The 27886-nt window shown below is 36.1% G+C and overlaps 1 protein-coding gene across 4 annotated transcripts in view; it reads right to left on the bottom strand.

Annotated features, from left to right (window-relative positions):
- Window positions 1-27886, bottom strand: part of LOC111509749 (cGMP-dependent protein kinase for) — a 509933-nt gene that overhangs the window by 366548 nt on the left and 115499 nt on the right. For 3 of the 4 annotated variants that reach the window (XM_074175924.1, XM_074175925.1, XM_074175928.1), the window contains one exon: window positions 16044-16091. The exons of the other annotated variant lie outside the window; for it this stretch is intronic. In XM_074175924.1, the coding sequence (XP_074032025.1) occupies window positions 16044-16091 (48 nt within the window). The remainder of the gene's footprint in view (window positions 1-16043; window positions 16092-27886) is intronic. 4 annotated transcript variants of the gene reach the window in all.

Raw genomic sequence — 27886 nt, 5'->3', positions numbered from 1 at the left:
TCCTATTCTTATAAAAGATGATCTTACTTTATTAATCCGAAAAATCAAGAAGTTTGGACATGAATTCCAAAATTAGCAAATGGCTACCAGAAGTACCACAAACAATTTTGAATCCCCGGCAGTAAGACATTCATGGAACCAAAGTCGTCAATTCACCGTTCCCTCAGAGCACAGAATCCTTAAGAGATTCGAATATAATTAATGCGTTCGAATATATCCTTGTATAGTTGTTTATCAGTGAATGAGAACTAAAGGAATGACGAGGTATTAAAATATCCCAAAACCTTCATGGAAGTATTCATTTCAGGTTTAAATAGTCATCGACCTTAAAACAGAACAAATGACAAAATGAAATCGTAAAAAATAGTTATGTTTTACGCTACTTAACCCTTTCCTAAGAATGTCGGCAGGCATTTCAGATGTTGGCAGATGAACTACTTTTATAAGTTTGTTAGCAACTGCTTCTCTAACAAAATGGTGGCGAACATCAATATGCTTTGTTCGCTTGTGAAACAATGGGTTTTCTGTCAACTTCTGTCTCTGGCGTAACACATAGATGGCGCTAGTCTTATCGCATTCACCGCTTTTTCAGTTAGTACTAACCTTCGAAAGAAAGCTGTTGAAGTTTCATGATATTTCATTTCATAATAAGTGTGTGAGTTTTTGTACTAACAGTGACACTACTTTTGTTATTTTCAAAACAACGGATTAAAATCAATTTCGTGTTTCAATTCTACACTGCTTCTTGATGGGAAAAATACCGTTCAAGCGAAGCAATGGTTTAAAATTTGTTATAAGGAGTCCACTTCATCAGAAATAACAATTGAACGTGGGTTTGCTGACTTCAGACGTGGTCGTAGAGACACCGATGATGCAGAACACAGTGGACGTCCAATGAGGCAGTAACAGAAGAAAACAAAAAAAATGTAACAAAATTGTTTTGAATGATCGAAAAGCGAAGTAAAGATACCAAAAGAAAGTGTTGGCTTTATATTTCATGAGCATTTGACAATGAGAAAGCTCTGTTCAAAGTGGATGCCGCGCGAGCTCACTGTTGACCAAAAACAAGAACGTCATTACGATTCTGAGCATGTTCAAACATAGGGTAATTCGAGGAGAGATGGGCAGTGAGGTGAGATGGGCACAATATCCTCAAGCGGTTATTTAAAGAACTATTAACATTTCGTCCGCTGCTAGTTGGAGGAGCAGGCGCGGCCATTGTTGTAGAGTCGTTTTATAAGTCGTTGTGTCTATATTTTTATATTATTTACGAAACACTGTCAAGGTAAGGTCTCAAAATTTTTCGCTCATATTTTTAAAGATGTGTTACATTTTCGTTTTTACTGTTTTTTGAATAAATATGCTTTGGCATAACTAGGATGGGGCTGGATAATAATGTTAAATGCACTGGAGTCGCTTAACGAACATGTAAACCGTATGGCCGAGGTGCCCATCTCTCCTCAACAAAAAGGAGAGATGGGCATTAAAGGCACAAGGATAGTTGGGCAGGTGCCCATCTATCCTCGATAACTGAGTTAGATTATATTCTGATATTTTTCTATTAGATGCCAACTGTGTATGTTCGGAAGGGAAACACACAAGCTTCCTAAACCGAGGAATCTCTGCAGGAGGCCATTGCCAAAGTAAGAGACGGACAGAAGGTGCTTGCTATTGCAAAATTATATAGCATCCCCAGAACTACATTACAGAACAGACTTGAAAGTGGAATAAAATCAAAAGGTTCATTAGGGCCGCCTAGTCAACTAGGCGCAGAAGTGAAAACGAAAACTGTCAACTATATCGAAAAATTACAAGCGAGAGGGTTCGCACCAGACCGAAGGGCTGTGCGTGAAATGGCCTTCAGGATTGCGCAGGCACTTCAAATTAAAACTTCCTTCAGTGAGGATACTGGTCTTGTAGGTTTTCCCTGGTTTAATTCGTTTATGCGCAGAAAACCAAGTTTAAGAATAAGGCAGGCGGAGGGCGAGCTAAAAGATAAGGCTCTAAAAAAAGAAATGAGACAGAAGGAAGTTGAGGAAAGAAAAAGAAAGAGAGCTTTTAACAAAGGAATTAAACAAAAGGAAGTTGAAGAAAAAGAGAGGGATAGAGCTTTGAAGAGAGAAATTCAGAAAAAGCAAGCGATGGAGAAAGGAAATAAAGAGAAGATATGGAGAAGAAAACTTTCTTATCAGTACGACGAGTCTGAATGTGATGAGGCCATTTCGTTACATGACGACGGTACTGACGAATGGGACGAAGAAGTTGAGGAAGTTAAAGAAGATGACCAAAAGAGTTGCAAGAGGGCACGTTTGTGGTAGTCAGAGTTTCTGGAAAAATGGCCTACCGTTTGTTCGTTGCCAAAATAATTTGTAAAAGTTCAGAAGGCTTGGAAGTCAAATTTTATAAAAGAGTAGAGATGTTAATGAAATTTAAGGAAACCGACGAGACGAATTATGCAGATGAAGAGGACCTTGTCATAGTGCTGTCAAATCCGATCGAGGCAAGCCCAGCAAGATATCAGAACATGATAGGTTTTAGTAACGATTTATCTGAATTTTCTATGTTCTTGGGTAACTTGTTTCTTTTAATAAAACAGCCTAGCACATTTAGGCCTCATTTTGAATTGTTCTTTGGTTAATTCTCTTTCATTATACCTATACCTGATACATACATTGCCTTTCGATATTTTGCCTATTCGAAAACTAGAGGAATACAATTCAATTGAATTAGGTAGAAATTGTGATTTCCAGCGAAAAAATCACAAAAAATTGTCGCTTAATGTAACTTAAAGCTATGCCCATCTCTCCTTACCGGTAAATTTCTTGGTGCCCAACTCTCCTCGCAAGGCGAGGAGAGATGGACAAAGACAAGGGCGAGAATTTTTCCTAATAGATCCCAAATAAATCCATTTCGACGTAACTGTTGCACTACATTGTGTGTTATAATCTCTATACTAACGTGTTTCAACAGAGGTTAGCAAATAGTCTGCATACTAACGGTGACACTATTCGTTTTTCAAAACTGTGCCCATCTCTCCTCGAATTACCCTAACAAACCAGAATTTTTGCGTGTGACAATGGATGAAACCAGGATATATCATTTCACTCCGGAATCAAAACGATCGTCATCAGAGTGGAGAGCAACTGGTGAAACTCGTCCAAAGTGCCCGAAAATAATCGGCTGGAGAGGGTATGGCCTCGGTATTTTAGGATGTACGTGGTATAATATCCATAGACTATCTCTAGAAGGGAAATACAATCAACGGCCTCATTTGATAAAAAGGTTGCTTCATCAAGACAATGCACAATGTCATAAATCAATGAAAACGTTGGCAAAATTGCATGATATGGGCTTCGAATTGCTTCGTCATTTACCATGTTCGCCAGATTTGGCTCCCAGCGACTACTGGCTGTCCGCAAACCTTAAAAATATGCTCACCATCAAAGAATTTCGCTTGAAAGAAGAGGTTATTGCAAAAACTGGGGCTTATTTTGAGGCGACAGATAAATCGTTCTACAAAAGTGGTATTGAAATGTCAGAGCGGCGCTGGAATGATTGTGCGGCTCTTGATGGACATTACGTTGATGAATGAAGTCAATTTTGCCAGAGGCCCGAGACTTTTCAGTCCAGATGTTATTATTGATGAAGATGAGCCCAGAAATGGTCGGCCCACTGTAATCCAGGCGAGGATTTGGGGACTCTGGTGGTGACTGACCCATCACAAACGGTGGAAGTAAACTCCCATGTGGTTTAAATCGTATTGGGAAGGTCAAAACGCTCAAAAAACTGGTGTCCCACGATTTGAACCATAGACATAAATTTTCACGTTTTGGTTGCTTTTGCGCAACCAAAACGATCAGTTTTTGGATCAGATCATCACGTGTGATAATCTGATCGCCCAGAGGCGAAACCCACCAAAAAAATCATGGACACTGCATGGTGGTCAGTGCCTGGTGTGATTCACTATAACTTACTGTAACCGAACCAAACCATCACACCAGAGTCTTATTGAGAGGAAATCAACGAAATGTACCGAAAATTGTGTCAGTAGCACCTGGCACTGGTCAACAGAAGAGGTCCAATCCTTTTTCACAGCGCCCGCCCGCACGTTTCAAAAATCACTACCCGAAAATTTAACGAAGTTCTGTTTCACCCACCATACTTCCTAGACCTCTTGCCAACCGACTACCATCTTTTCAAGCACTTCAATAACTCCCTCATCAGTAGGCAGGCACCAGGAGCGGGCAAAAAGTTTTGGGGTGAGACAATTTTGGCAAGAAAAATCAATCAGTCAGAAATCAGTCAGGAAACTAGTAGGCGGAGTCAAGGCAGTACAGAATTTAGAGTAACAGAAGAAGCCAAGCGCCTGGCTGAGCCTGCACCTTTCATATATTATAAATGGGAAATTTTACAATACTAAAAATGTTATTATTATCGTCTGAATAGGCAATTACAACAGGGTATTGAAAAGAATAATGAGAAGATATATTGTCAAATATTTACTAGCACTCAACCCGGGGCCACATTGCAGGATGCTATATGGTCGCTTGAAGGGAGGATGGTAAAGGTGGATGGTGGAGGGGCAATGCATACTGGACGCAGTGAAATGAAGCCAATATCCAAGTGACAGCGAAAAAGTAACAATCATGCCTCCCTCTAAAATTGAGAAAAAAAATTCATATTCGAGAATTATAGTGGAAAATAGTGTAATAAAAAAACCGTGGGTGCATACTTACAATTTGAGGCGTCAACAGGATGGAGAATTCGTGAGAGTTTACAAAAAAATTACGCTGACAAATTTTATTCGTATTTAACTTCAACGAACTTCTGAGAAGCTATATCAACAGCGTCGTCAAAATTTTTGCATTTTTCCTTAATGGGTCTGCTGGGTCCCAAATTGCCCTTCTTTGGACACAGAACTCATTACGCTTTCCTCCATAGCTAGGCTACCCGGCTGGAATATCAAACACGACTGATTAGGTTGAATAGAGGCCTGGCGTACCTTCGGATGGTTTCTGGAGGTTAGATGGTAGTGGGGAGTCACTGTGGCTACCGTCGTTCTGTTACTCACGTTTATAAATAGCAGGATGTTCGCCAGGCAGATATCTACCATCCACCATCCTACCAACTTTCCTACAGTGCGGCCCTAGCCTTACGGTAGAAAAGATTGAAATTCTCATAATTCAAGATAATATGAGCCTGCAACTGTTGCCTTTTTTAATCTGTCTGCACAATTGTACTATCATATTGAAGTGACGACCAAATGCAGGCCCTCCAGCCATGGAATTTTCAACCTAAGTCCATCAAAAGTAACCATCAATCCTAATTCTAAATTATTTCTAGCGACTAGAATATAGGCGATTTACAAATTATTGGCTAAAAATGAGGTAATAAATTTAATAATTCTAAAATACAAATCATGAAATTATAAAACAACAACAAAAATTGATTGGTGCTCCGGGGCGACTTCATTGATTCCAGTGACGCATTTGCTTTTTCAGCTGCAGTAAAACCCGGAAAAAGCTGCAGCCATATCATCTGAAGATTTTGAACTGCCAATATCCTCTCTTTCATAAAACAAAATGTAGGGTGTCTCCAGAGGCTCCACTAAATTCAATGCATCGCCAGAACACTTAGTAACACGACTATCGACAAACTTAAACCGTTCCGTTTCATCTTTGACCAAGGCGTCAAAGTCAACGCCAGAACCACAGTGAACAATGACTGCCAGAAGAGTATAATAGTGGTCTACTAGATTGAAATGTTCATCTATTTCGAAACTTTGTAAGAGTTTGGTGCTTCCGTCAGAGGTTGAGTCATGTTTGAAGATCATCAGTGTCATTATTAGATTGACTGGTGCCTCAGCTATACTTATTTTCTTATAACAGTCAGTTAGTTTGGCCTATGTTTGGCAATACTGTCAATCATCACCTGTTAAAAGTTCCATTTTCAGATGATTCAACAATAAGCTTTGCATGGACTGGTTATTAGTCATATTAGCAAACGCTAGTTGAAGTTACAGAAATTCACATAAGTTTTTGCTATCTCTTGAACATTTACTACAAAGTAAACAAGTAAGAAGTTTTCCAGCAAAAGATTTTCAAACACAAAACGAGATAGACTGTACGGAATCATTCAATCCAGAGCGGTAAGGAGTATTGACTCTGCTATTGTTTTGATCATCAAGAGTATTCAACAAGAACCTCCAGAATTCGGAACAATCCTCTTGTCCTAACGAATATCTAGTAGACTTCAAAGACTCCAGGAAATCGGTTGTAGGGAAAGATGACACATTCTTACGAAACTGCAGCTGCATGAACAGGTGTTTGAGTTTGGCGAATAGGTAAGAAACATTCTCGTTCTCGTTCATCATTAAAACCTCGTTCTTGAAATTCTGCGCCATGAACAACACTTTGTGAACTGCTCTTCATGTAGCAAATGTTTCCTAAATCATCCAATCCAATTTTCTTCTCAAGATCTTCAGGACAACTCTTTACTGATTCGTAAGAAAGAACATGTTTCACAGAATCTGCATACTAACCATTTTTCAAGCTGCAATCGATCCTTCCAAGTGATGAAGGGTTTCGTAGAGGGATCGATTCGGCTCTTGCTTCATGAAGCTCTTCCACTGGAAAGGAACCAGAACCACGAGGACTACAACTCATATTTTAGGGGCAAGAATGACTTAATTCCATTGAATGAACCTCAAAAGAAGACGGTGGATCAGTCACTTGCGAATTAACCTTGATAGGAGACTGATGAATATCCACATATCTCGGAAGGTTCCCAAGAGATTTTAGTTCCGTACTGAAATGAGGGCAATGCATGATTTCATCAAAATTATGTGAAGGAGGAATAGTTCCAAAAACCGAAGCAGCATTATCAGGTTAAATAGCAATACTAATTATTTCTATAAAAAAAGGTAGAACGGTCATCTTTCGTTGCTTGGCCTATTCTTCTTCCAATTTCAGAATAATATATATATATATATATATATATATATATATATATATATATATATATATATATATATATATATATATATATATATATATATATATATATATATATATATATATATATAAAGCGACTAGTCTTCACTGACTAGTTAAGGAGAAATACGGAATGATGTTGGGGATGCAGTCAAAATTGCTGGGTTGTTGTTTAAAGAATACTTTTTGTTATATGGTCGAGCTTTCGAGAATGTTTATTCCCTTTATCAAGACATTAACTTAAGGTTATAGTAAAAAGTCGAAAGTTTCACTGAGAAACACATTAAATTTATATGGTTTAAAGAAAATATATATATAAAACTTATTCAGAAGTAACATTTAGAAGATTTGAAATTTTAAATTTTATTTTAACGGCCATGCATGGCACTTACTAGTGGCGTGGTAGCAACTAGTTGCTACCTATTTTCTATTTCCTATTTTCGGCAAACAAGTGTTGCCCATCTTTACACTTGACTGCACCGCGCTGATGAGGCCAATAGCCAGAAACACGTGTCCGCGGTTTGCCCCCATTTTTGGAGTGTTGTGTCCACAAATTGCTTAATTTTTGATATATATATATATATATATATATATATATATATATATATATATATATATATATATATATATATATATATATATATATATATATATATGTGTTAACAAAGTTAACAAGGACAATACTATGAGCATTAAAAAACTTTTACCGGGGAAAAAAATGTTTTTATTCGTAGTGTCTGTTCAAAAGTTGAAACTAAAATCCTAAGCGGCTTTGCAGATATTAGCGGAGAAAACATCCTATATATCAGAAGTGAAGCAGTTGCAAAGCTATGTTCATATGATGAATTTTTCTTGAAATCATCCAAGGATATCATAAAAGAAGAGTATAGCATACAACCAGCGTTTTTACGAGATTTTCATCAAGAACTACTACCATTGAAGAGTACAGGTACGTTTAGAATAAAATGTTGATTTTTGTATATACGGAACTGTTGTAATTTTGTTCGAAACTTCTAGACGAAGTCTAGAGATAATCTAGACGGCTTTGAAATGGCATCTTTTCAAACACCCATGTCTTCCAAATATTTCGGATAACATCCACTTGCTTGAAAGTGAAAGTAAAAAGTACCGGGAAAAAAGCCCTAATAAAGAATCTACTGCGTTTTCCTAAAATGACACATTTCCTAAAAAGGTTCTGTTTCGTTTTCGTTTGGCCAGTGGGCAGAATTCTAATAATAAGTATTTTCATTTTTTTACCATCTTTCTTAGGATTTTCTTTAATTCAAACAAAAGAAATGAAATTATCTCAATTTTTCTTCATAAATATTTCTATTTTAAATGAAAAAGGAATTATCTTTATTTTTCTCCATGAATATTTTCATTTCAAATCCAAAGGGAATATTTTTAGGAGAGATGAGTGTTTTGAAACGAACTATTTTTGACTTTTGGAGAAATACCGCCTTAAAAAAATGTGGGAAACTTCTAAAATAAATAAGAAAGATCTACAATAAAAACTCTTTACAAAAATAAAGTATAGATATACATGAAAATTGAATTGAAATAAGAGTAAAATTTGGACATTGAATTATACATAACCTTATATATGAGAGAGCATTGTTACAAAATGCCACCTGAATCGAATATTACTATTCTTTAACGTGTACCTCGAAGTTTCGGAACAAGTCTTTTGTTTTATCTCCCTACCAGCACGGTTTTTGGTTGTGAAACCAAATATGTTCTTCATAATATGTCACCGTGAAAAACAAATCTGCTCTTGTCACGATGAGAGTTCTATGACCAAAAACATTCATGCAATTAGTTACTTCAATAAATTCCAGCCATTTCATTGAAATTGAAAAAGGAAAATTTTCAGTAGAGATTGGTTTTTTGGAAAAAAACTTTTTGGATTTCTATTTCTCCATCATTAATCTTCATTTAACATTATTTGTCGCATTTCTGCATTTCCTGTTATAATACGGGAAAGAAGGAAGCCAAACAGTTTCCCTCCCAAAACACGTTCATTGCTAAAAGTGGTGGTGTGGTAATATACAGATGTTTTTGACATTGGTGGAGGAGCTACGTGGATAAACCTATCTTTTTCACGTAAAAATAATAGAAGAATCGATTACTCTTCTAGAAATTGTGATACATACAAGGGTGTGACTATTTAAAAGTTACGAAGACATGTAGGTGGCGCCTCCTATAATCAAGTGTCAAACTAAAATCAAATTTGAATTTCTCATATGAATAAGTCCCCAAATACCAGTTTTTGTCCAAATGTTGAAAAATTCATCCACAAAAATTCAAAATAAAAATAAAAATAAATTTTCAATACTCTGTATCTCAAAAATGGAGGCCTTGCAGACCCATGCATATATGAAACTCTTACCTTATAACTAACTGGGGAATCGTCCTATAAAATACCGGACACTTATTACATAACACCCTGTATATAAAAAAAAACGATTGGAATCGAAACAAATCTCATTAAATAGAAACCTACAGCTGATAAGTATATGTGATATGAAGGCTTTGGACTGACAGAAAGAATAATTTTGAATTATTTATTCACTACACTAGCTTATTTTTTTTGTTACGAATCACACCAATTACATTAGAGGAGTGACATTTTAATTACAGGACATGTTAGAATTACCTTCAGAAGTCATTAACAGTGTGAATAAAAAAAATGCATTCCGTCAAGCGAAAAAAAAATAAACAGAAAAACCCTGTGCTGGTATTGCTTGATTTTTTTTATAAAGAAGAGAACTATATACAAATTGTAATTACAATAAACTATAAATTATGACTTAATCGGCATTGAGATAACTGTATTGCATGTATTCCATCAATTTTTGTTAACACATATGAGAGGAGGTGGTAAAAAAATGGATCAAAAAATTAGTCGGCTAAATTCGGATTATTCAAGTAAAATTTATTGATTGAATGAGGTCCTCACATTTTGCACACTCGCTTTCCTCCAGAGCCCGGTCTACTGGAAAATATACTTATAATAAAAATAATCGTCTTTGTTTTCTAGCTGTAGTTACATACAAATATATACATAAATTACAGAGCTAGCTACAGTTCATTACATTTTAAACTGGCCACCCTGAATAACTTTTGGTACAATGATTTTCAGGAAAAATAAAAAAAACAGATCATCAATAATACAGGAGGCCACATTTTGATATATTCATTCTATAGAGAAATATGGAAGCAATAAATCAGAAAAAGAGATTTTTTATTCATTCTTGAATCAAAATCTGATGACTGGAAAAATGTCTATAGTGAATGTTCAAAAACGTTTCCACCAACTTCCATACAATGATACAAACGAGCTTCCATTGCCTCCCTCACATGGTTGAGAATCTCGGGAGTTACTTCTCTGCAATGCCTCAAGACATTCTCATACATACATACATACACTTTAGACTTCAAATCTCCCCATAGAAAGAACTCTACAGGAGTGAGATCGAGAGACCTTTGTGGCTATTCTGTAGCACCTCTTCTACCAATCCAGAGACCAGGAAAATGATTATCCAAAAATTGTTGCAGTGATGAGTCCAACGTGCCCTAAAACTGCGGTACAAATAGCTTCAGCATTTTTTATTGTTAACAGATGCAGTTTCCATAAATTTGTTCAATAATTGCGAAACGTATTTGTGTCATACATCTCTTTCAGGATGATTATCATTGAACATAACTCTAGCACTATTTCCATTCTGGTAGTACAAGAACTCGCAAAAACTGGAACACCGATTGTTACTTCACCTGGTAGGTAATCGTTATTGAAGAATGAGACAAACACAAAATGAAGGGAATATCAAATTCAAATTTAACTAGGCAAAATAAGACTTTTTTGAAGTATACTTCACAAAAAACATATGAAACCTAGGTAACAGATAGCACAGAACTTCATACAGGTTTTCAACTCAAATAATTTTTAGCTTCCAAAGTATGAGCTTCAGACCATAATCTATTCTACTTTGTTGAAATCTGTTCATCATGAAACATTTGATAAAACAGAACAGTTGATCTATTTGATACTACTGTTTGATAATATTGTTGAGGTGTTTTTTAATTTTTCCTGAAAATAATTGTTTCAAAAGTTATTCAGGGTGGCTCCTTTTCAACTCAAATAATTTGCAGCTCCCGAAAAATAAGCTTCAGATCATATGTTTTATACTTTGTTGAAATTTACTCATCATGTAGTATCTGATAATGCGAAACAATATTGATTCATTTAAAAAAAAATTGGTGACATGCTCTGGGGGTGCAACAGGGTAAGTAACATCAAATGTGAATATGTCAAAATGTGTTCCTCTGTATACTGTGGTTGACGTGTTTTTTTATTTTTCCTGCAAATCATTGTACCAAAAGTTCAAGGTGGCTTGTTTTGAATGTAATGCACTGTATATAGTAACTTTTATTTCAGAAGAAGCAACTGTTAATTCAAATACTGATGTATGGTATACTACTCCCTAGAGGTAGTCGGCTTATTATCCTGATTTAAATCCACATGACTTTCTATGGGGATACTTAACAACTCTCATATGTATGGGGGCGGCAGCTGATCAACGGAAAAACAGATTTTTTTTTAAACAGATTTGAACTTAGACCAGTAAGGATATAAAATCAAGAATTACTCATCGAATATTTTAGCGAAATAAACATTATTTATAACTGAAGTTATCCACAGGTAACAGTTGAACTTCTTAAGTTAAACTGGCACGATTCTCTGGTTTTTATCTCATGTCGATATTTTTACCGTTCTGAAGTAAGCACGAGGAAAGGATACTCCTATGAATAACATCATGTTTGTGGTTACTATCGGAATTCAAGATTCAAATAACTCACTAATTATTCATCCATAACCTCGAACTATAAATACAGTGATTAATGTGATTAGGAGAATGAAAAGTTGCGTTATGGTTTAACTATAGAAATAAATCCAATCTATTTAATTTATGTTATTTATTATACATGGAACCATCGAAAGTCACACCTAGAATTCTATAAATAACCTCGAGTTTTGTTGGTTACAGAATGCTGCAACTTGTAAAAATAGTCTCGATCAAGCCATGTTTACTAGTTGTAGTAAATATTAATTAGATGGCGCTAGTTTCACTAGTTATGAAGATTTTCAAAGAAAGTATTTTTTTAATCGCCAAGATAGATTGAAACCTTAGTGTTTTATAATACTTAGTTCCCGCGTCGTCCTCAAAAGAGGAAGACGCGAGGACTACGGAGAGGATGTGCATCCCACATCATCTGGATGCCGGAGAGACGTATAACGTTACCTCCGGGGTGGAACAACGCTACTCACAAGAGGTAACAGCAGTAAAGAACTCCCTCCGAGGCAAGTATCAGCACAAACTCCGACAGATCTGGTCATCGGAACTGTCGGGAAAGAAACAAGTTGCTGCAACAAATATGCTTGCCGTTCCAATGTTACTCTACCCGTTTGTAGTACTGAAGTAGACTCGGAAGGAGCTGTATCAACTCGAAAATGATGCATCTCTATAGGAGTTTGCATCCCAAAGCGTTCGGTCCACGGTTGTACTTCCCCCGACAACAAGGAGGCCGTGGAAGGTCTGGAATTGGAGCATTTCTCTTTAGGGCAGCTGCTCGAGCAGCCGGTAAATTCGGGTTAGTTTTCGTGGTGGTCACGACTCTGTCACCGAGTTGGAACCCGTTCAGCAAAAGACGCACATAAAAGCCGCCATGCATGGGGTATTCCTTAACAACATTGAAGACTTCGACCTATCAAAGCACCTGATCTTTGCTTTCCTCAGGTCCAGTGGGTCGAAATCGTTCTGCCAGGGATGGTGTCTATAATGTCCACCGCAGTCGCGTGATGGGTATAGAGATCAATATGTTCAGCATATGCGGACTCAGCTTATACCCATCGACATAACACTTTATCACCACCTAATGTACTTTCACATTATTGACGAGACACCGGTGTTGCCCTACGAGCAACATTGAATACACTGTGGTGAACTAGAAGTGCCGAATTTATTGGAACTGTTTGTTCGTCGCCCGCAGGCTCATATAAGCTAAGAAGCCTGATATCGTTTCTTTGGCCATCAGAGCAAGACGATATTTGTCGTGGAGTTTTCAGCAACTGGCGAGACGATTATCACCCGAAAAGAGATTTTCCCTTCGAACTCCACAGACTCTATCCAGACCACTTTGTCACGATGGTTGTTTTGACTTTTGGAGTCTTTGTTGAAATGATGCCCTTTCTTCTCTCGGATGCCCTCTCTCATGCCGGATTGCCGCACTAAGGCAGAAATCCTAGCTCGACAAATGCAGAAGACAGACATTATTGGCTCACTGCGCTTACTCAGGGCACATAATTCTCGGACCCAATGATCACTTGCCCCACGGTGTGGGGAGTTGTCATTTGATTGATAATGCTGGCGCGCCCTCCCGAATGTATCGAGGCTTTCTGGGGTTAGGACCCGACCGGCGCAACCGTAGGGAAAAATAATATAATAATAAATCTTCATTGGTGCGTCCACACAAGCAAATTAATGTTAAATGCAAAAAAGATTATCAAGATAAATGCAAACTATAGGTTGATCAGACCATGATAACCATTTGGCATTGATTGTTTGTTGATCGAATTGGCAAATGCGCATAGCAATAATAATTTTGTGGCTATTTTTCACAAACATAATCTATGTAGGTTTGCTAGGATAACTTTGAATCCAAATATACCCCTGGAAGTTTGACAGGGTCCTGGTTCTTTTTTATGGTGATGTTCCGGAGAGTGAATGCAATATCTACGGTTTTAGCATTTAGTTTCAGACGTTAACAGAATCATTTGAGACATGGTGCCTCATCATAAAAGTCCAGTTTTCTGACCAAAATTTCAGGGCTACCACATTCAAATGCCTTGGTTAGATCTATCAGGATAATAATACCAGTGATATCGTTAGACTGAAAAAAATGATAAAACATATTTTACCAGCTTGTTTATTGCATGGGCAGTAGGAAAGACTTGATCTGAAACCATAGTGAGCTTGTGCGAAGTATTGATTCAATTCAAGATGATCTACTAATTGAGGTGAGAGCAGTACGTTTTCCCTAAAAACTACTTACCCATTAACGAAACCAACCCAAAGTAAATAAAGAAAATAACGTTCAGTTGATGATCTGCTATGAACTTCCATGAGGAGAATCCAGACATAATTGGAACTTTGGAAATTTGATTCGATTTTAAAGAAAGACCATAGTGCCACTGAATTTCCAGATTTTCAAATTTTATTACTACAAAGGTTTATACAGGGAATTATTTATACAAGAAATTTTCATCCATAAATTTATATTTTTGTGGCTATCTACTACTCCATCTTGATACACAAGATTATGGTACTCTTTGAAAGAAAGCCAGGAAGCAATTAATTTTGAAAGAAGTAACTCTTCACATAAATGTGTAAATCATGCAAAGAAGTAACATCCAGACACAAACTGGAAAAAAAGCCCTCCTGAAACAACTACTTTCATATAAACATTGAATTATACGAAAGAAAAATTCTTTAGAAACAAATACTTTTATGTAAACACTGAATTATACAAAAAACACTTTTCTCTACTCAGTTCGTATTCCAAACATTCGTTATGATAATAATAACTTTATTCACAACGTATACAGATTAGAGTACGATTAAAACAAAATATGTGAACAAATTGGTTTGGCGATAAGAGCAGAGCTCTTGTTTCGCAAGAAGTTATAAAGAATACGAAGTACATAAATATTTGTATAAAAGTATGGCCTTCATGGAGTAGAAACTACAAAACTATTAAATTTTGTGAATTTGGTGTTATAGTTAAGCAAATTATATTTCGGCTTGAGGTAAAATAGTCCGATTAAATACTAGACATTGAATCAGATATCATTCACAGGATTCCTATACAATATACTAAATGAAGCGTAAAAATTTCACTTACATGGAACACTGTCATCCTCACTGGTAGACATCGATGTTTCATCGTAAGAGACTTGCCTTAAGGCTCGCTCTTCAGTACTAATCTGGATAACAGTATAAGAAAACACAAAATTCCAACCAAACAACTAAATCCAACTAAAGGAATTTTTTTTTTCGTGTAAGTTTATATGAAAGTAGCTGTTTCAGGAGAGCTTTTTCTTCCAGTTTGTGTCTGAAACTTGATTCTCTGCAAGATCTACACATATTTGTTGTATAGACTTACTTTTTTTTAATCTGGTTGCTTCTTTCCTTTCTTTGGAAGATTTCCACATTTTTTGTATCAAGATGGAGTAGTAGAAAGCCAAAAACTTTATTTCCCAAAAATTGATCACTTTTAAAAATATAACCCTTTCCATATAAATATATTACTACAAAGGGAGCTATTTCAGTTAATTATTAACAAAAAAAACAAACAAATATAATTATGTTGATTGTTTTGTGAACAGGAATGAATTCAGTTTCAGACACTAACTAATGAAGGCTGGAGACATCTATGAATTCCAAAAGTCGCAGTTTGGAACAATTATTATCACACACCACATACGAACCAGCCCCAAAATTACAAATAATTGTCCAAATCTCCAACTTATGAATCATCATGTAAAAATATTACACTCGATAACAATTTATTTCCAAACGTAAACACTAAAATGTCATCTTTTTAATCGAAGAAAAATATTTTATATAAATATTAGAATGTCGAAAAATAAATCACGACTGGCCAGACTATGATTGATTGAAAAATCAAGTGACTATTTTTGAACATTCCAATTGAATTTTTTCATGAACAAATTTTTTACCAATCGAATATACACAACTGCGGTAGATAATCCCAAATCCGCAAAATAGTTTTCACCCAGTACTGATATAGCGTTCATTACAATAATAATAGTTTCCAATAATTTTCCAGACAACAAAACTATTATAATTACACAAATGTTAGTTTCGGAAGAAAGAAAATGTGAGTAGAATTTGAAAAAGGTATTCTTGATGATTGTAGAATAAGTGAAATGCCTCAATTTAGCCCATATTTCCCACAATACATAGTTACCTTGAACCTTTTCTTGGATGAATCTTTCGGCATCTGCTTGTTGAAATCCTATTCGATTAATAAATAAATGAATGAATTAATGAAGAAATAACTAAACGAAGGTTATAAAAATGAATTACTTGTAAGTAGAAGTCATCTGGTGTTAGTACAGATTATTCTGGTTTCGGGGAAAAATATAATTGTTGAATTTCTTTATGAAATTGTTGAATTTCCTAAATTTAATAAAATATCATGACTACACTGTTGATGGACGCAAATTCAACTTGATGAATAATAGTTTGAAAAACTAAAAAATACGCTTTAATAGCAACACAAACTAAAAAATATTTCGAAACTAATTTAAGATTGTGTTCAACGTCGATGAATAGGTCAGATGGATTGATGTAACTGGTGACTTTTAATAAGTCTGAAATCAGAATAAATCTATTCCCAAAAAAAAATTTGTGGGATGCTTTAAATTATATTTTTATTAGGGCTCCAATCTGGCAAATAGCTAACCAAGTGCTTAATCATAACAATGAATATTTAGCAACCCACGCTTTTTTACAAAGAAATGATTTTTTTTGTAAAGAGATTTCAGACTTATCAAAAGCCCTCAGTTATATCAAGGCATAGGACGATATTGAACACATTCTTAAATTAGTTTCGAATCATTTTTTATTTTTCAGTTTGTGTTGCTATTAAAGCGTATTTTTTTAGGTTTTTCTTAACCATTACCTATTCATTTGCAACTTTTTAGTTTGGCTTGCTTTTTTAAGTCCATTTGTTTAAATATTTTTATATCATATATTATATTAATTATTACATTATATATTATATTATATTTTATATTATATCGAGTCCAAAGGAGTCGGTTATAAACAAGAGGGTTTGCAAAAAAGGCATGGAAGTTTAAGTTATAAGACGTAGGAGATATATATTTGGAAAAATAATTTCAATAATTCAATTCAATAATTCAATAATTTTGTCAATACCGTAAGAGTGCCGTAGATGGTAATATAGCACTCTGTCGCGTTATGTCGATGGATATAGGCCAAGACCGCAAATGATGGACATGCTGATAACAAGTGCATTAGGGTTTCGGGCGCCTCGCGGCAGGCCCTGCACTTTGTGTCAGGAACCTCTATACCCATCATGCGACTGCGGTAGACACCATCCTGGCAAGCCATGATGAACCCCTCAGTTTCCGACTTCAGCCCACTCGACCTGAGGATAAGCCAAGGTCACCACTGTTATTGAAGAAGCCCCATGCATTGGTTTATCCTTATTATTAATATTATTATTAGCATACGTGTGTAAATTCAATTCTCAAATTAATTAAGAAATCCTAACTGTCTCCTTTATAAGCAAAAACTAAACCTCCAAGGCGTAATCCTCAATTGATAATACGTGAATTATGCCTACGCCAATGGCAATCTAGTTAGTGACTTGTAGATAGTTAGACTAATTAATGTCCAACACGTTCCATTTTGCCCTAGACAATCTGTCATCGAGAACGTTTAGCGAATTTAGCACCAGTTTAACACCTTACAAAGCACACACTTCTAGATCTATGACTCTATCTGAGTGTTTTAGATCGGGTTTCAACGTTAATTAAAACATTTGAATTACTCTATATGCAGGTGCGATACATTTTCATTAGGAGTATGTGCTAGTGTTCTTACTGGGATATCTAAATTAGATGGAAGTTTTCACAAGTATTGAAAGAAAGTCTCAATATTATCTGAAAGCAGTGCCTGTGCGATTTAGATTGGATTTCAATTGGTTTAGAGGTACATTGATTCAGGAAATAAAATGTTCTCAACGGAATGTTTTTTTCTGCTACCGTCCGGAAAGTATCTATTTTCCGGACACTTTTAGTTTAAGAAAGTAGCATTTTTCCGGCCCAGTCCGGGAAATACATAATTCCCGTAACAATTTCTGTCGATCGCAAGAGAGCTGACGCTCAGTTTGTGACGGGCCAGTCTCCACCAGAGTCCTCAAATTTTCGTCCTGATTTACTGTAGGTCGAATCGTGGGTCTGACTACCTATCGGGCGCGTCGCCAGGTGGCGGATAGGGAAAAGGGCAGAGGACTGAGAGCCCTATCCGGGAAGTCGATGTGGCCTTACGAATGGGGTCGCCGGACTCCTGGTCAGTGGCAGAAATAGGTAGGATGAGGAGAACCAAAACTCCTCAAAAGCCTTTGCGAAACATGACACCCAAGCTGAGGTGTAAGGAATCGTGCCGACCTCTGAATGGCCGTAGGGTGATATGCGGTTACGAACAATCCCCTTGGGGAACCAGGCGAAACCTCGTTGTAATCAGCCTTCCTCTGCTAATAGGCCAGTCATTTTAGGGGGTGCGCCAAAGCAGTAAATTTGTATAAACTTTGTATTTTGGCATATTACATTATAATTTGAATCTAATCTATAGTAATTATTCTTTAATAAATCAAAATTATTAGAAAAATAATAGAATTTTAAATAATATTTTTATTAAAGAATCTCATTTGATACATTTATGAATGTCAAAATTAAAAATTTCAATTTTTAATTTCCATTTTCTTCTATTTCATCGTCGTCGTCTTCTCGCAGCTGTGAAAATTCAAGGACGTTATCATCTTTATTGTCATCTTCACCCAGATTCGTTTCCAATTCTTTCATGATTTCTGGATCAAAGGACCTATCTTCGTTAACATCGGTCTCATATGATACAGCACTGAGACAAGCTTGCCCATTACACTGGCACAAGCTAAAGAGCATTGCAACCCCGCTTTCCTGCATCCACATCTTGAACCACAACCACTTTTGCAGTTACAGAATATCATATTGAGTAACTCATCTGGAGCAGGTGGTAAAATGGTCATGATAGGTTCTAGCAATCCGTTACGCATTGTCCAACCCCATTCCTGGGGTTCCAAATCATGTCCTAACCAAGTTTGAACTAGGTAATAAACACGATTAAAATGTTGGTGAGCTTCTCCACTTATTGGTGGGATATTTGATAACTGCACAAGTTCATTGAGGTTTGTTAGCTTGACATATTGTGCATAACGAAGATGATCGAAAGTATCTACAAGAGCATTATAAACAGCTAATGAAGTTTGCAATCCACTATCAAATAATCTTTCAACCGGGCAGTTTTCTTCTTCAAATGCTGCAGCAAGTTCATCCAAACTAGATAGTTTCTCGAATGTTCTTAAAAACGTTTTTTTTCCTTTTTTAAAGAGCGCAGAAGTCGTATCACAGCCGCTTCAAGCGTGAAGGAACAAAATGTGTTTTTTAGAACTTGAATATTTGTCGAAACTCTTAGGGGAGTATATTTCCGTTTTCACATTTGCTCTGCCAACTTTTTCAAAGAAAATTTCTTGTTCAAGAAATAGTGTACGCCCAATTAAAATCACAAGTGAATCAATATCTTCACCGCCTATAATTGCTGTTCTTTGACGTTTAGATTCTTCAATAGCTGTCTCAATAATGAGAACATCCACATCATCCCTGTCCTGTTTAGTGGTGATGTCAACAGCTTCTAATTTTTCAATAAGCATAGTAATCAGCTTTTCTTTATTTTTGCTATTTGATAGAAATTTTTCTTGGCTAATTGGTACAATCATGGTTTTGTCAATACAAACTTCGTATGTTTTTAAAATTGCAGCCATTCTTTGCTGCTTTCATGTTTTTACAAAACAACGATAAAAATAAAAACAACAATAAAAATTAATTGGCGCTCCGGGGCGACTTCATTGATTCCAGTGGCGCATTTACTTTTTCAGCTTCAGGAAAATCCGGAAAAACCTGCAGCACCACATCATCTGAGTATCCATCAAATACAACAATAATCTTTGATTGATTGATTTGATAATCTTTGAAGTATATCCCTAAATGACTTTTTGAAATACAGGAATAAATTGTATTATTGAATTCATAGATCGGTTCATTAATGAAAAAAATATTCAAATATAATGTATTCGTTAATAAAAAATGAAAATTATTTATAATTATTTATTGAGTAATGATTTATAAACCTTAAATGAGCTGATTTCGATCGGAACAACCAGTTAATTTCAAATAATATTTAATCTGCGCTCGCGCTGCCCTCTATCTCAAAAACGATTCAACGTATGAAAAACTGTTCGAAACAAAAGTTGTAGATAATTTAATTTTCTACTTTTATTGATAATGAATACAATTAGCATAAAACCCATTGGAAACGAGATATTGGCAAAAAACGTACAAAAAGTTGGTTTTTGTGACTTTTGTCCCCCACTTTTTGAAGTTTCGGCTTTCGAATCAAATGTGAATTTTGATAATACTTTAATGATGCCAAAATACAAAGTTTATACAAATTTACAGCTGGGTATGTCAACTTTCTGAAATACACGCCTGAATCGACCTAAAATGACTGGACAATAATGCGGGGCTCTACCAGAGTGATCAATTCTTCCCCTGCTACTCGTGGGAACACACAAACCAATCCCGAGGCTAGAGAGAAATGCTCACCTCAATCTATGACGGTGGCTGGGAATGAACAGAAATGCCCACCCCAATCTACTGCTCGAAATGGAGCTGGCGATAGAGGCAGGAGTGGCAGCAAATATAAGTGCACCCTCCTCCTCTCCCACTCCACCTCCAACAGTAAGGGCACTTCCTGTGGCTGGCGCCAAGAGCTCCACCTTGAATAAAGGCAAGGAACCGGCTGCCACTGCAGGAAAGCTCCCTCACTTGTGCACCTCCACGGAGGGAACTCCAAGAAGGTTGAAGAAGCCGCCCAACGATAGTAATGTCGCTGCACCTTCCATAACCTTCACGAAGGCCGGCGTGAGACACCTCAAGGTTGCCAAAGAGAGTGGGTGTTCGGCGAGTCTTGGCCTTCAGCTGCCGATATAAAGGAGATGTCTCCTAGTGACCTGTCCACCTTCCTGGAAAGGACAGAATGGACGATGACCTAGGAGGACAACTCCTCGGGAGGATGTACAATTGGTCACATGTGGCCGAAGTGCTGTGAGTCTACACTCACCCTCCCTACTCTACAGATACAGATACTGTAGGTCGAACACTTCGGAGCTCATCTTCGAGGCTATAATATTCGGAACGAAATTTCGCAAACCAACATCGAACACTGCGTTCATCATCACTGTCAAATGCCTGGATAATTTTAGGGCTGTTTCGGCAGCGCTTTGGTGCAATTTGAATTCGTATAGAAAAATTGACCGAAAATGAACATCATCAATGACAAGGATACACAATTCTCTATCGATCAGTATAAACCACGACACAGTAGAATAAGTATTCTTTGAGGTATGGAACTACAAAAACTCATGACATTGAAACAGACAAAACTTTTGAAACAACCTAATATTTGTAGTACTTAGTGAAGGAGAGTTTTAAAAATAACATCCTGTGAGTGTATTGATGAAAAAATCATGATTTGAAAAATCATCAAGAGTTTCATATATAGAAAAAGACTCAGGAATGCGCTCGCAATTGAAAAATGGCATTGAAAATATGCAATGCACATTTAGCCAGCACGTTTTCTGCCGCTGATAAAAGTAATTGAAAGTTTATTTTGAACCGCATAGTTCAAATGATTATGCCTAGAACGTAACTATTATTTCCTGAACTAAAAATAGAGCGACCTGCACCGATGTCAACAACAATGTTAATCATGAAACAATGTGACCTCGGAATAATACCTATTAACATATACTCGCATGTGAGGTTTTCGGAGTTTTCATAACTCTAGATACACTAGTTAACAGCCAATTTCCGACTGTAATGCCGAAGGCAGTTCTTAATTAATTTTTGGTCCCTAAATGCAAAAATGATAGTAAAAGTTTTATAAAACGTAAGATTTTTGAGTTATGATTTTTTTTTACAAAACTTTAATGAATACGACATTCCAAATTTGCTTTTCCCTAAATTGTTTGAGGAAATTGTTTAAAATCTGGCAACATAGCGTCTAAAACAAGTTTGAAAGCCGTTCTGCTCCATAATGGTAACAAAACTCCCTCTAGCTGCCATGAAGAAAACACGAAATTATGTCACTTATTCTAAATGCAATAAGTTATAATACGTATAAGTGGCAAATATGTGGTGACCTAAAAGTCATGGGACTATTATTAGGTCTTCAGGGCGGATATACGAAGTTTTGCTGTTTTCTTTGCTTTTGAAACAGTAGGGCAACACAGAGCTATTATCAAGTAAAAGACTGGCCTCCGAGAGATACATATATTCCAGGTCGAGCTAACGTGAAGAATATACCTCTTGTTAATCCTAAAAACGTTTTATTACTTCCATTACACATTACTCTGGAAAATGTTGTGAAAGCATTAGACAAAGAAGGTGATGCGTTTAAATATCTTAAACACGTTTTTCCAAAATTAAGTGATACAAAGCTCAAAGAACGTATATTTGTTGGATCACAAATTAGAAAAGTACTAAGTGATGTGGAATTGGCCGCGGTGGTAGTGCGCCCGACTCACGATTGGAATACCGTGGGTTCGATTCCCGTCTCGACCAGATATTTTTCTCGAGATAATTTATCTGGTTGAAGCTGGAATGATTCTGCAACCGTGTTAGGAATCACACGTTGAAAGATAAGACCTCGTTAGTCCATAGCTCGCACAAGTTTCTCAACTTCTGAGAGTTGTCGTTCGTATGGGGGCGACAGCTGATTAACGGAAAAACAGATTTTAAAACAGGACAGCTGCGTGGATTTCTTTTAAAATAATTGTTTCGGAGTTTTTAGGAATAAGAAAGTAGAAAATTACGAAACACTTGTAGAAGAACTACATGAAAACTATTGCAGAATGGGATGTCGCATGTCTCTCAAAATCCATTTTTTGCACTCCCATTTGAGTTTTTCACCAGAAAATTTGGGTGCTGTCAGTGACGAACTAGGGAAAAGGTTCCACCAAGACATACTGACAATGGATCAAATGTTACCAAGGCAGACGGGATGCAGCAATGATGGGGATTATTGTTAGTTCCTTATGAGGGAAAACGATGAAACATATAAACTAAAGTCAACATTTGCAAAAAGGTTATGCACAAAAGACTTGATTTGAATGTTTTTTCATGTGTATTGTAAATGAAGTCTGTTATTCTCAAAATATATTGTTATTTTTCTTGTTTTGATCTTCCCTATAATATGCGAAAATTTTTTATAAAATAAAAATAACTATAACTCAAAATCTTTACGTGATGGGAAATTTTTGAAATCGCAGTCAGGATGCTTTTAACTCTCATGTATAGTCATTATAGTATTAGTCGCAATTTTTTTTTCTTATTTGTTGGCTAGTGATATTATTGAAAATTATAACTCCTCACAGAATATATGAAATACTCGTAATGACCGTTAATCAGCCCCTTTTCCAGATCAATATGCAATTTTCAAAAAGTACGATCATGGTTACTTTTAATTAATTGGTTCCATTATTTTCTTCCACTCCTCCCGAGAAAATAATCTGCCGCTCAAATATCTCAAGATGTATTTGTTTTAGCTGCATTACAAAAAAAAATATCAAACATATCAAAATATATTTTCCTAGCCTCTTATCAACAAAGAAACAATTTCAAAATGCAGTTCAATTCACAGTATTAACAAAAATTTTCAGGGAACAGAAATGAAAGTAATAATGGAATAGAAGAATAAATGAGACTCCAAATGGGCTGGTCTTTACATACACTATTATCACATGCGATGTTGAGAATATTTTTCTTTGGTTTGACGTTCGACTTATTGATAGTTTGTGTTGTTTTTAATTTTCGGCAACCAAGTGTTGCTCGCGGCCAATAGCTAAAAGACATGTGTCCGCTGTTGCGTCAATTCTTCCCTTTTATGATTCAATGCCTACATGGATCCTAGAAATTCTAGGTATCCTAACTAGAACCATGAATGTACAGTCGACTCCTTTCGGCAACCAAGCGATGCCCATGTTTGCCGATAGCCGGAAACAGCTGTCCGCGGTTAGCCCCCCCTTTTATAGAGTGCTATTCCATCAATTTTCTTCTTTTATGATTCAAATCATGCAAACTCTACAACATCTTTTCTATATTTACATTCAGGATCCGGAAGTTACGCAGGTAGCTGTAGCTGCCTACGTGGTAATGTTGGGAGAATCCTAGAAATTCTAGGTCTCCTAAGTAGAACCACAAATGTGCAGTAGACTTCTGTTGTTCATTCCGTTGATTTGTGTTGTTTCCAAATTTCGGCAACCAAGTGTTACCCATCTTTGCGCTTGGCTGCACCGCGTTGATGGGGTCTATAGCCAGAAACACGTGTTAGCGGTTTGCTTTCCTTTTCTGAAGTGCTGTTGCGTCAATTTTCCTCCTTTATGATTCAACTCATGCACTCTACAACATCTTTTCTATATTTACATTCAGGATCCGGAAGTTACGCAGGTAGCTGTAGCTGCCTACGAGGTAATGTTGAGTGAATCCTAGAAATTGTAGGTCTCCTAAGTAGAACCACAAATGTGCAGTAGACTTCTGTTGTTCATTCCGCTGATTTGACTTGTTTCCAAATTTCGGCAAACAAGTGTTACCCATCTTTGCACTTGGCTGCACCGCGCTGATGAGGTCTATAGCCAGAAACACGTGTTTACGGTTTGATATTCTTTTCTAGAGTGCTGTTCGGTCAATTTTTCTCCTTTATGATTCAAATCATGCACACTCTACAACATCTTTTCGATATTTACCTACATCCAGGACCCGGAAGTCACGCAGGTAGCTGTAGCTGCCTACGTGATAATGTTGGGAGAATCCTAGAAATTCTAGGTCTCCTAACTATAATTACAACTGTGCAGTGGACTCCTGTTGTTCATTCCGTTCATTTGTGTTGTTTCCAAATTTTGGCAACCAAGTGTTACCCACCTTTACACTTGGCTGCACCGCGTTGATGAGATCAATAGCCAGAAACACGTGTCCGCGGTTTGCACCCCTTTTTCTAGGATGCTGCTGCGTCAATTCTCTTCGTTGATAAACTTTTCGCGATATTCTGAAAAATAACCGCACTCTTTGATTTCATTTTCAAAATCCCAAATGATGATTCACATTATGATTCCATTTAAAAAATTTAAAATAATGATTTACAGAATTTCAAATAATGATCCACATTATTTGAAAATTTGTAAATGAAATTAGAGTGGGGTTATTTCCAAAAATATTGCAAAAAATCTGTTGCGAACTTAGATTCAACGCAACACACATGAAACATTTCAGTTTCGACAAAGCTTTTTTCCTGAAATCATTTAAAAAAATTGCGCCATCTGAATATATTTTTCTAGAATATACAAGAAAAATTATTAAAATTTAGTCACATATGACGTTTATTTTTTTCTGAACCTTCATAAAATATCAATTTTGTGCCTAATTATATAACAAAGTGAAAGAAAAAAAAAATTAAAATGTGTTTTTGACAGATTTTCTTTCTAATATCTAATGCATCGAATTGTAAATAGTACTAAGCGTTGAAAATAGGAACCCAGTTGTTTTACGGCGAAACACAAGCGCTACAGGAAAATCTTTAAGGCGTTCTAAAAGCGGTGCCTGTGCGAAAGTTGTGATTCACATTGGCTTTCAATCGCTAGAGATGGAATCCAGTTGGACAAACGTTTTAAAACAGTGAAGTTCGAAGTGTACTTAGTTGAACCTTAAAACATTATGCAGCCACAGTGACCAGTGACCTTTCAAAGAAGCAAAACCGGCCCGTGAATCCTTTTCACGATTCGGAGGGTGGAAGTAACAAGGCTAACAGTGAAAGTCCTTCCTTCGGAATAAAAATCGACTAATACGAGTAACTTTTTCCTGAGAACCAAATAAAAAAAACCTGTCTTGTTTTGTTTCCAATGGCCCACCCTGTAGAAATGAATAAGTAATAATTTCCGATACAAGCATGGTGGCCTATTTCAAATGGCCACCCCATATAAATTCTATTCATACCATTACAACTTCGATAACAATGAAAGTTCAATAATGATCAAAGTGAGCCGAAAGCGGAAATTTATTGAAGAGAATACGAGACTAGAATTATTAAGAGCATGGACAAATCACCTTTATTAACATTTCCTGCAGTTGTTCGAACGTTTGGGCATTTCCCGAGTAAATATAATTAATTTAAGGAAGCCAAATGATTGTTCATCTAATCCCATTTTGTTGATTTGAAGCCATGCCAACTAATTTCCAGCTGGTTAATGTTTCCTCAAGCGAAACCATCTTTCGACAAATACCTAGGTAGTTAAAAAGTCGAAATATGTGTGAGCTGAGACTGATCAATTTAAATGGCATTTGAACAGCACATATGTATATTACATTCACTTAGAGTGTGCCATACAACCCAGCCAAGTTCAGTTTCAAACTGGGACACGTTTTTTATTTATTTATAATTTTTATGCAAAGAAACTGCCAGATTTAGTGTTTTCTCCATGAGAAAATTTACTTTTCAAATATTTTCAAAACTAACAGAAGTACTTCTTTCTGTTTTTAGGAAGATATCTGTTTTATTGAATGTTAAAAATAAAGATAGTTATTTATTTATGAAACATTCATTTGTATATCTGCCTGTTTCAAAGCAAAACCTTCCAATATTTCAAAAGGTATTCATCTTGAACATTCGAATAATTACAACACGTATTTATTTAAAAACAAAGTATAGTTCAAGTAAACGATATAGTGCAAACTATCTTCCAACAGCTCCCCTTTAATGATATAGTTAGGGAGCTAACTAGTTTCAAAAACACTTCACTAACTTTCTTCGAAAGCTTCTGATAATTCCTCGTCCATATTCTCTGTATCACTATCACTGTTGTCATTTGAATCAATAATGAATTTCCACCATTGATATGGAAGTGTCCAATCTCCATATAGTCTTTTTCAACTAATCCTTTTCTGCCAGCCTTTTTAGGTAATATTAGATAACTCTATTTCAATTAGCTCTATTACCTTCTTATCAAATTTTGGAAAATTATTTTTACGCCTGATGCTTTGTTCCAATTTTCCCCAAATCAACTCGATGGGATTGGAAACACAAAAATAGGGGGAACTCTCAGTATTGTGTGTTCATACTTTTCAGAAATACTATCAAGGGCATACACTTTTTCAAATGTTTTTGTCTGTAAAACTTCAAGTAGTTGGTTTTTGGTATAGTTATCTCCAGATTACAAATTGTTATCCATTAAAAAACTTTGTATTTCATCTTTCCTCGAATTTTTATTTGGTACTTTGATGAGCTGTCGCGAAAGATAGGAAGCGTTGTCAGGAACTATTATATTGGCATCCAAATTTGGGATCAATGTGTTTTCAAACCATTCCTCGAAAATATTAGCTTCCATGTTCTTATGATAGTCAACATTGCAGTCATCAAGTTTCTTTTCACATAATTTCAAAGAATTCGGAACCTATTTTTTACTTCCTCCGCAATGCACAATGATTAGTCGCGATCTTTTGTTTGCAGGCATATTAGGCGTACACATTCTCGAACCATCAGTCCACGCTTTCGTAACTATGTCATGAGTGTCATACCAAGAAAATTTTTCGCAATTCCACTATTCTTCTTCTTTTCATAACTGCATGACGTTTGTTTATTATTTTAAATATAAATCCTGGTTTCTTTATCCAATTCTGAAGAGTTCTGAGACAGCAGCTCACGTTATGGCGGGAAGTATTCAATTTCCTTCTTATGATTTCAGTTGTAGGAATTTCATTGCTTTTGTAACAGTCGTATATTGTTTTGTTCAATGATTTTATTAGAAGAATATCTGAAGGTTTTGGTAATCCTGTATCACATCGTGTCTTGCGTTCATAAGGTTGAAACATACTCTCTGTGTTTCAATATTTAAATGCATCCGAATCTCATTCACTGGAA

Source organism: Leptinotarsa decemlineata, unplaced genomic scaffold, assembly GCF_025532065.1.
Source record: "Leptinotarsa decemlineata unplaced genomic scaffold, Ldec_3_MD MMD2_tig00001393_RagTag_RagTag, whole genome shotgun sequence".
NCBI lineage: Eukaryota > Metazoa > Arthropoda > Insecta > Coleoptera > Chrysomelidae > Leptinotarsa > Leptinotarsa decemlineata.
This window is presented reverse-complemented; position numbering and strand designations above follow the sequence as displayed.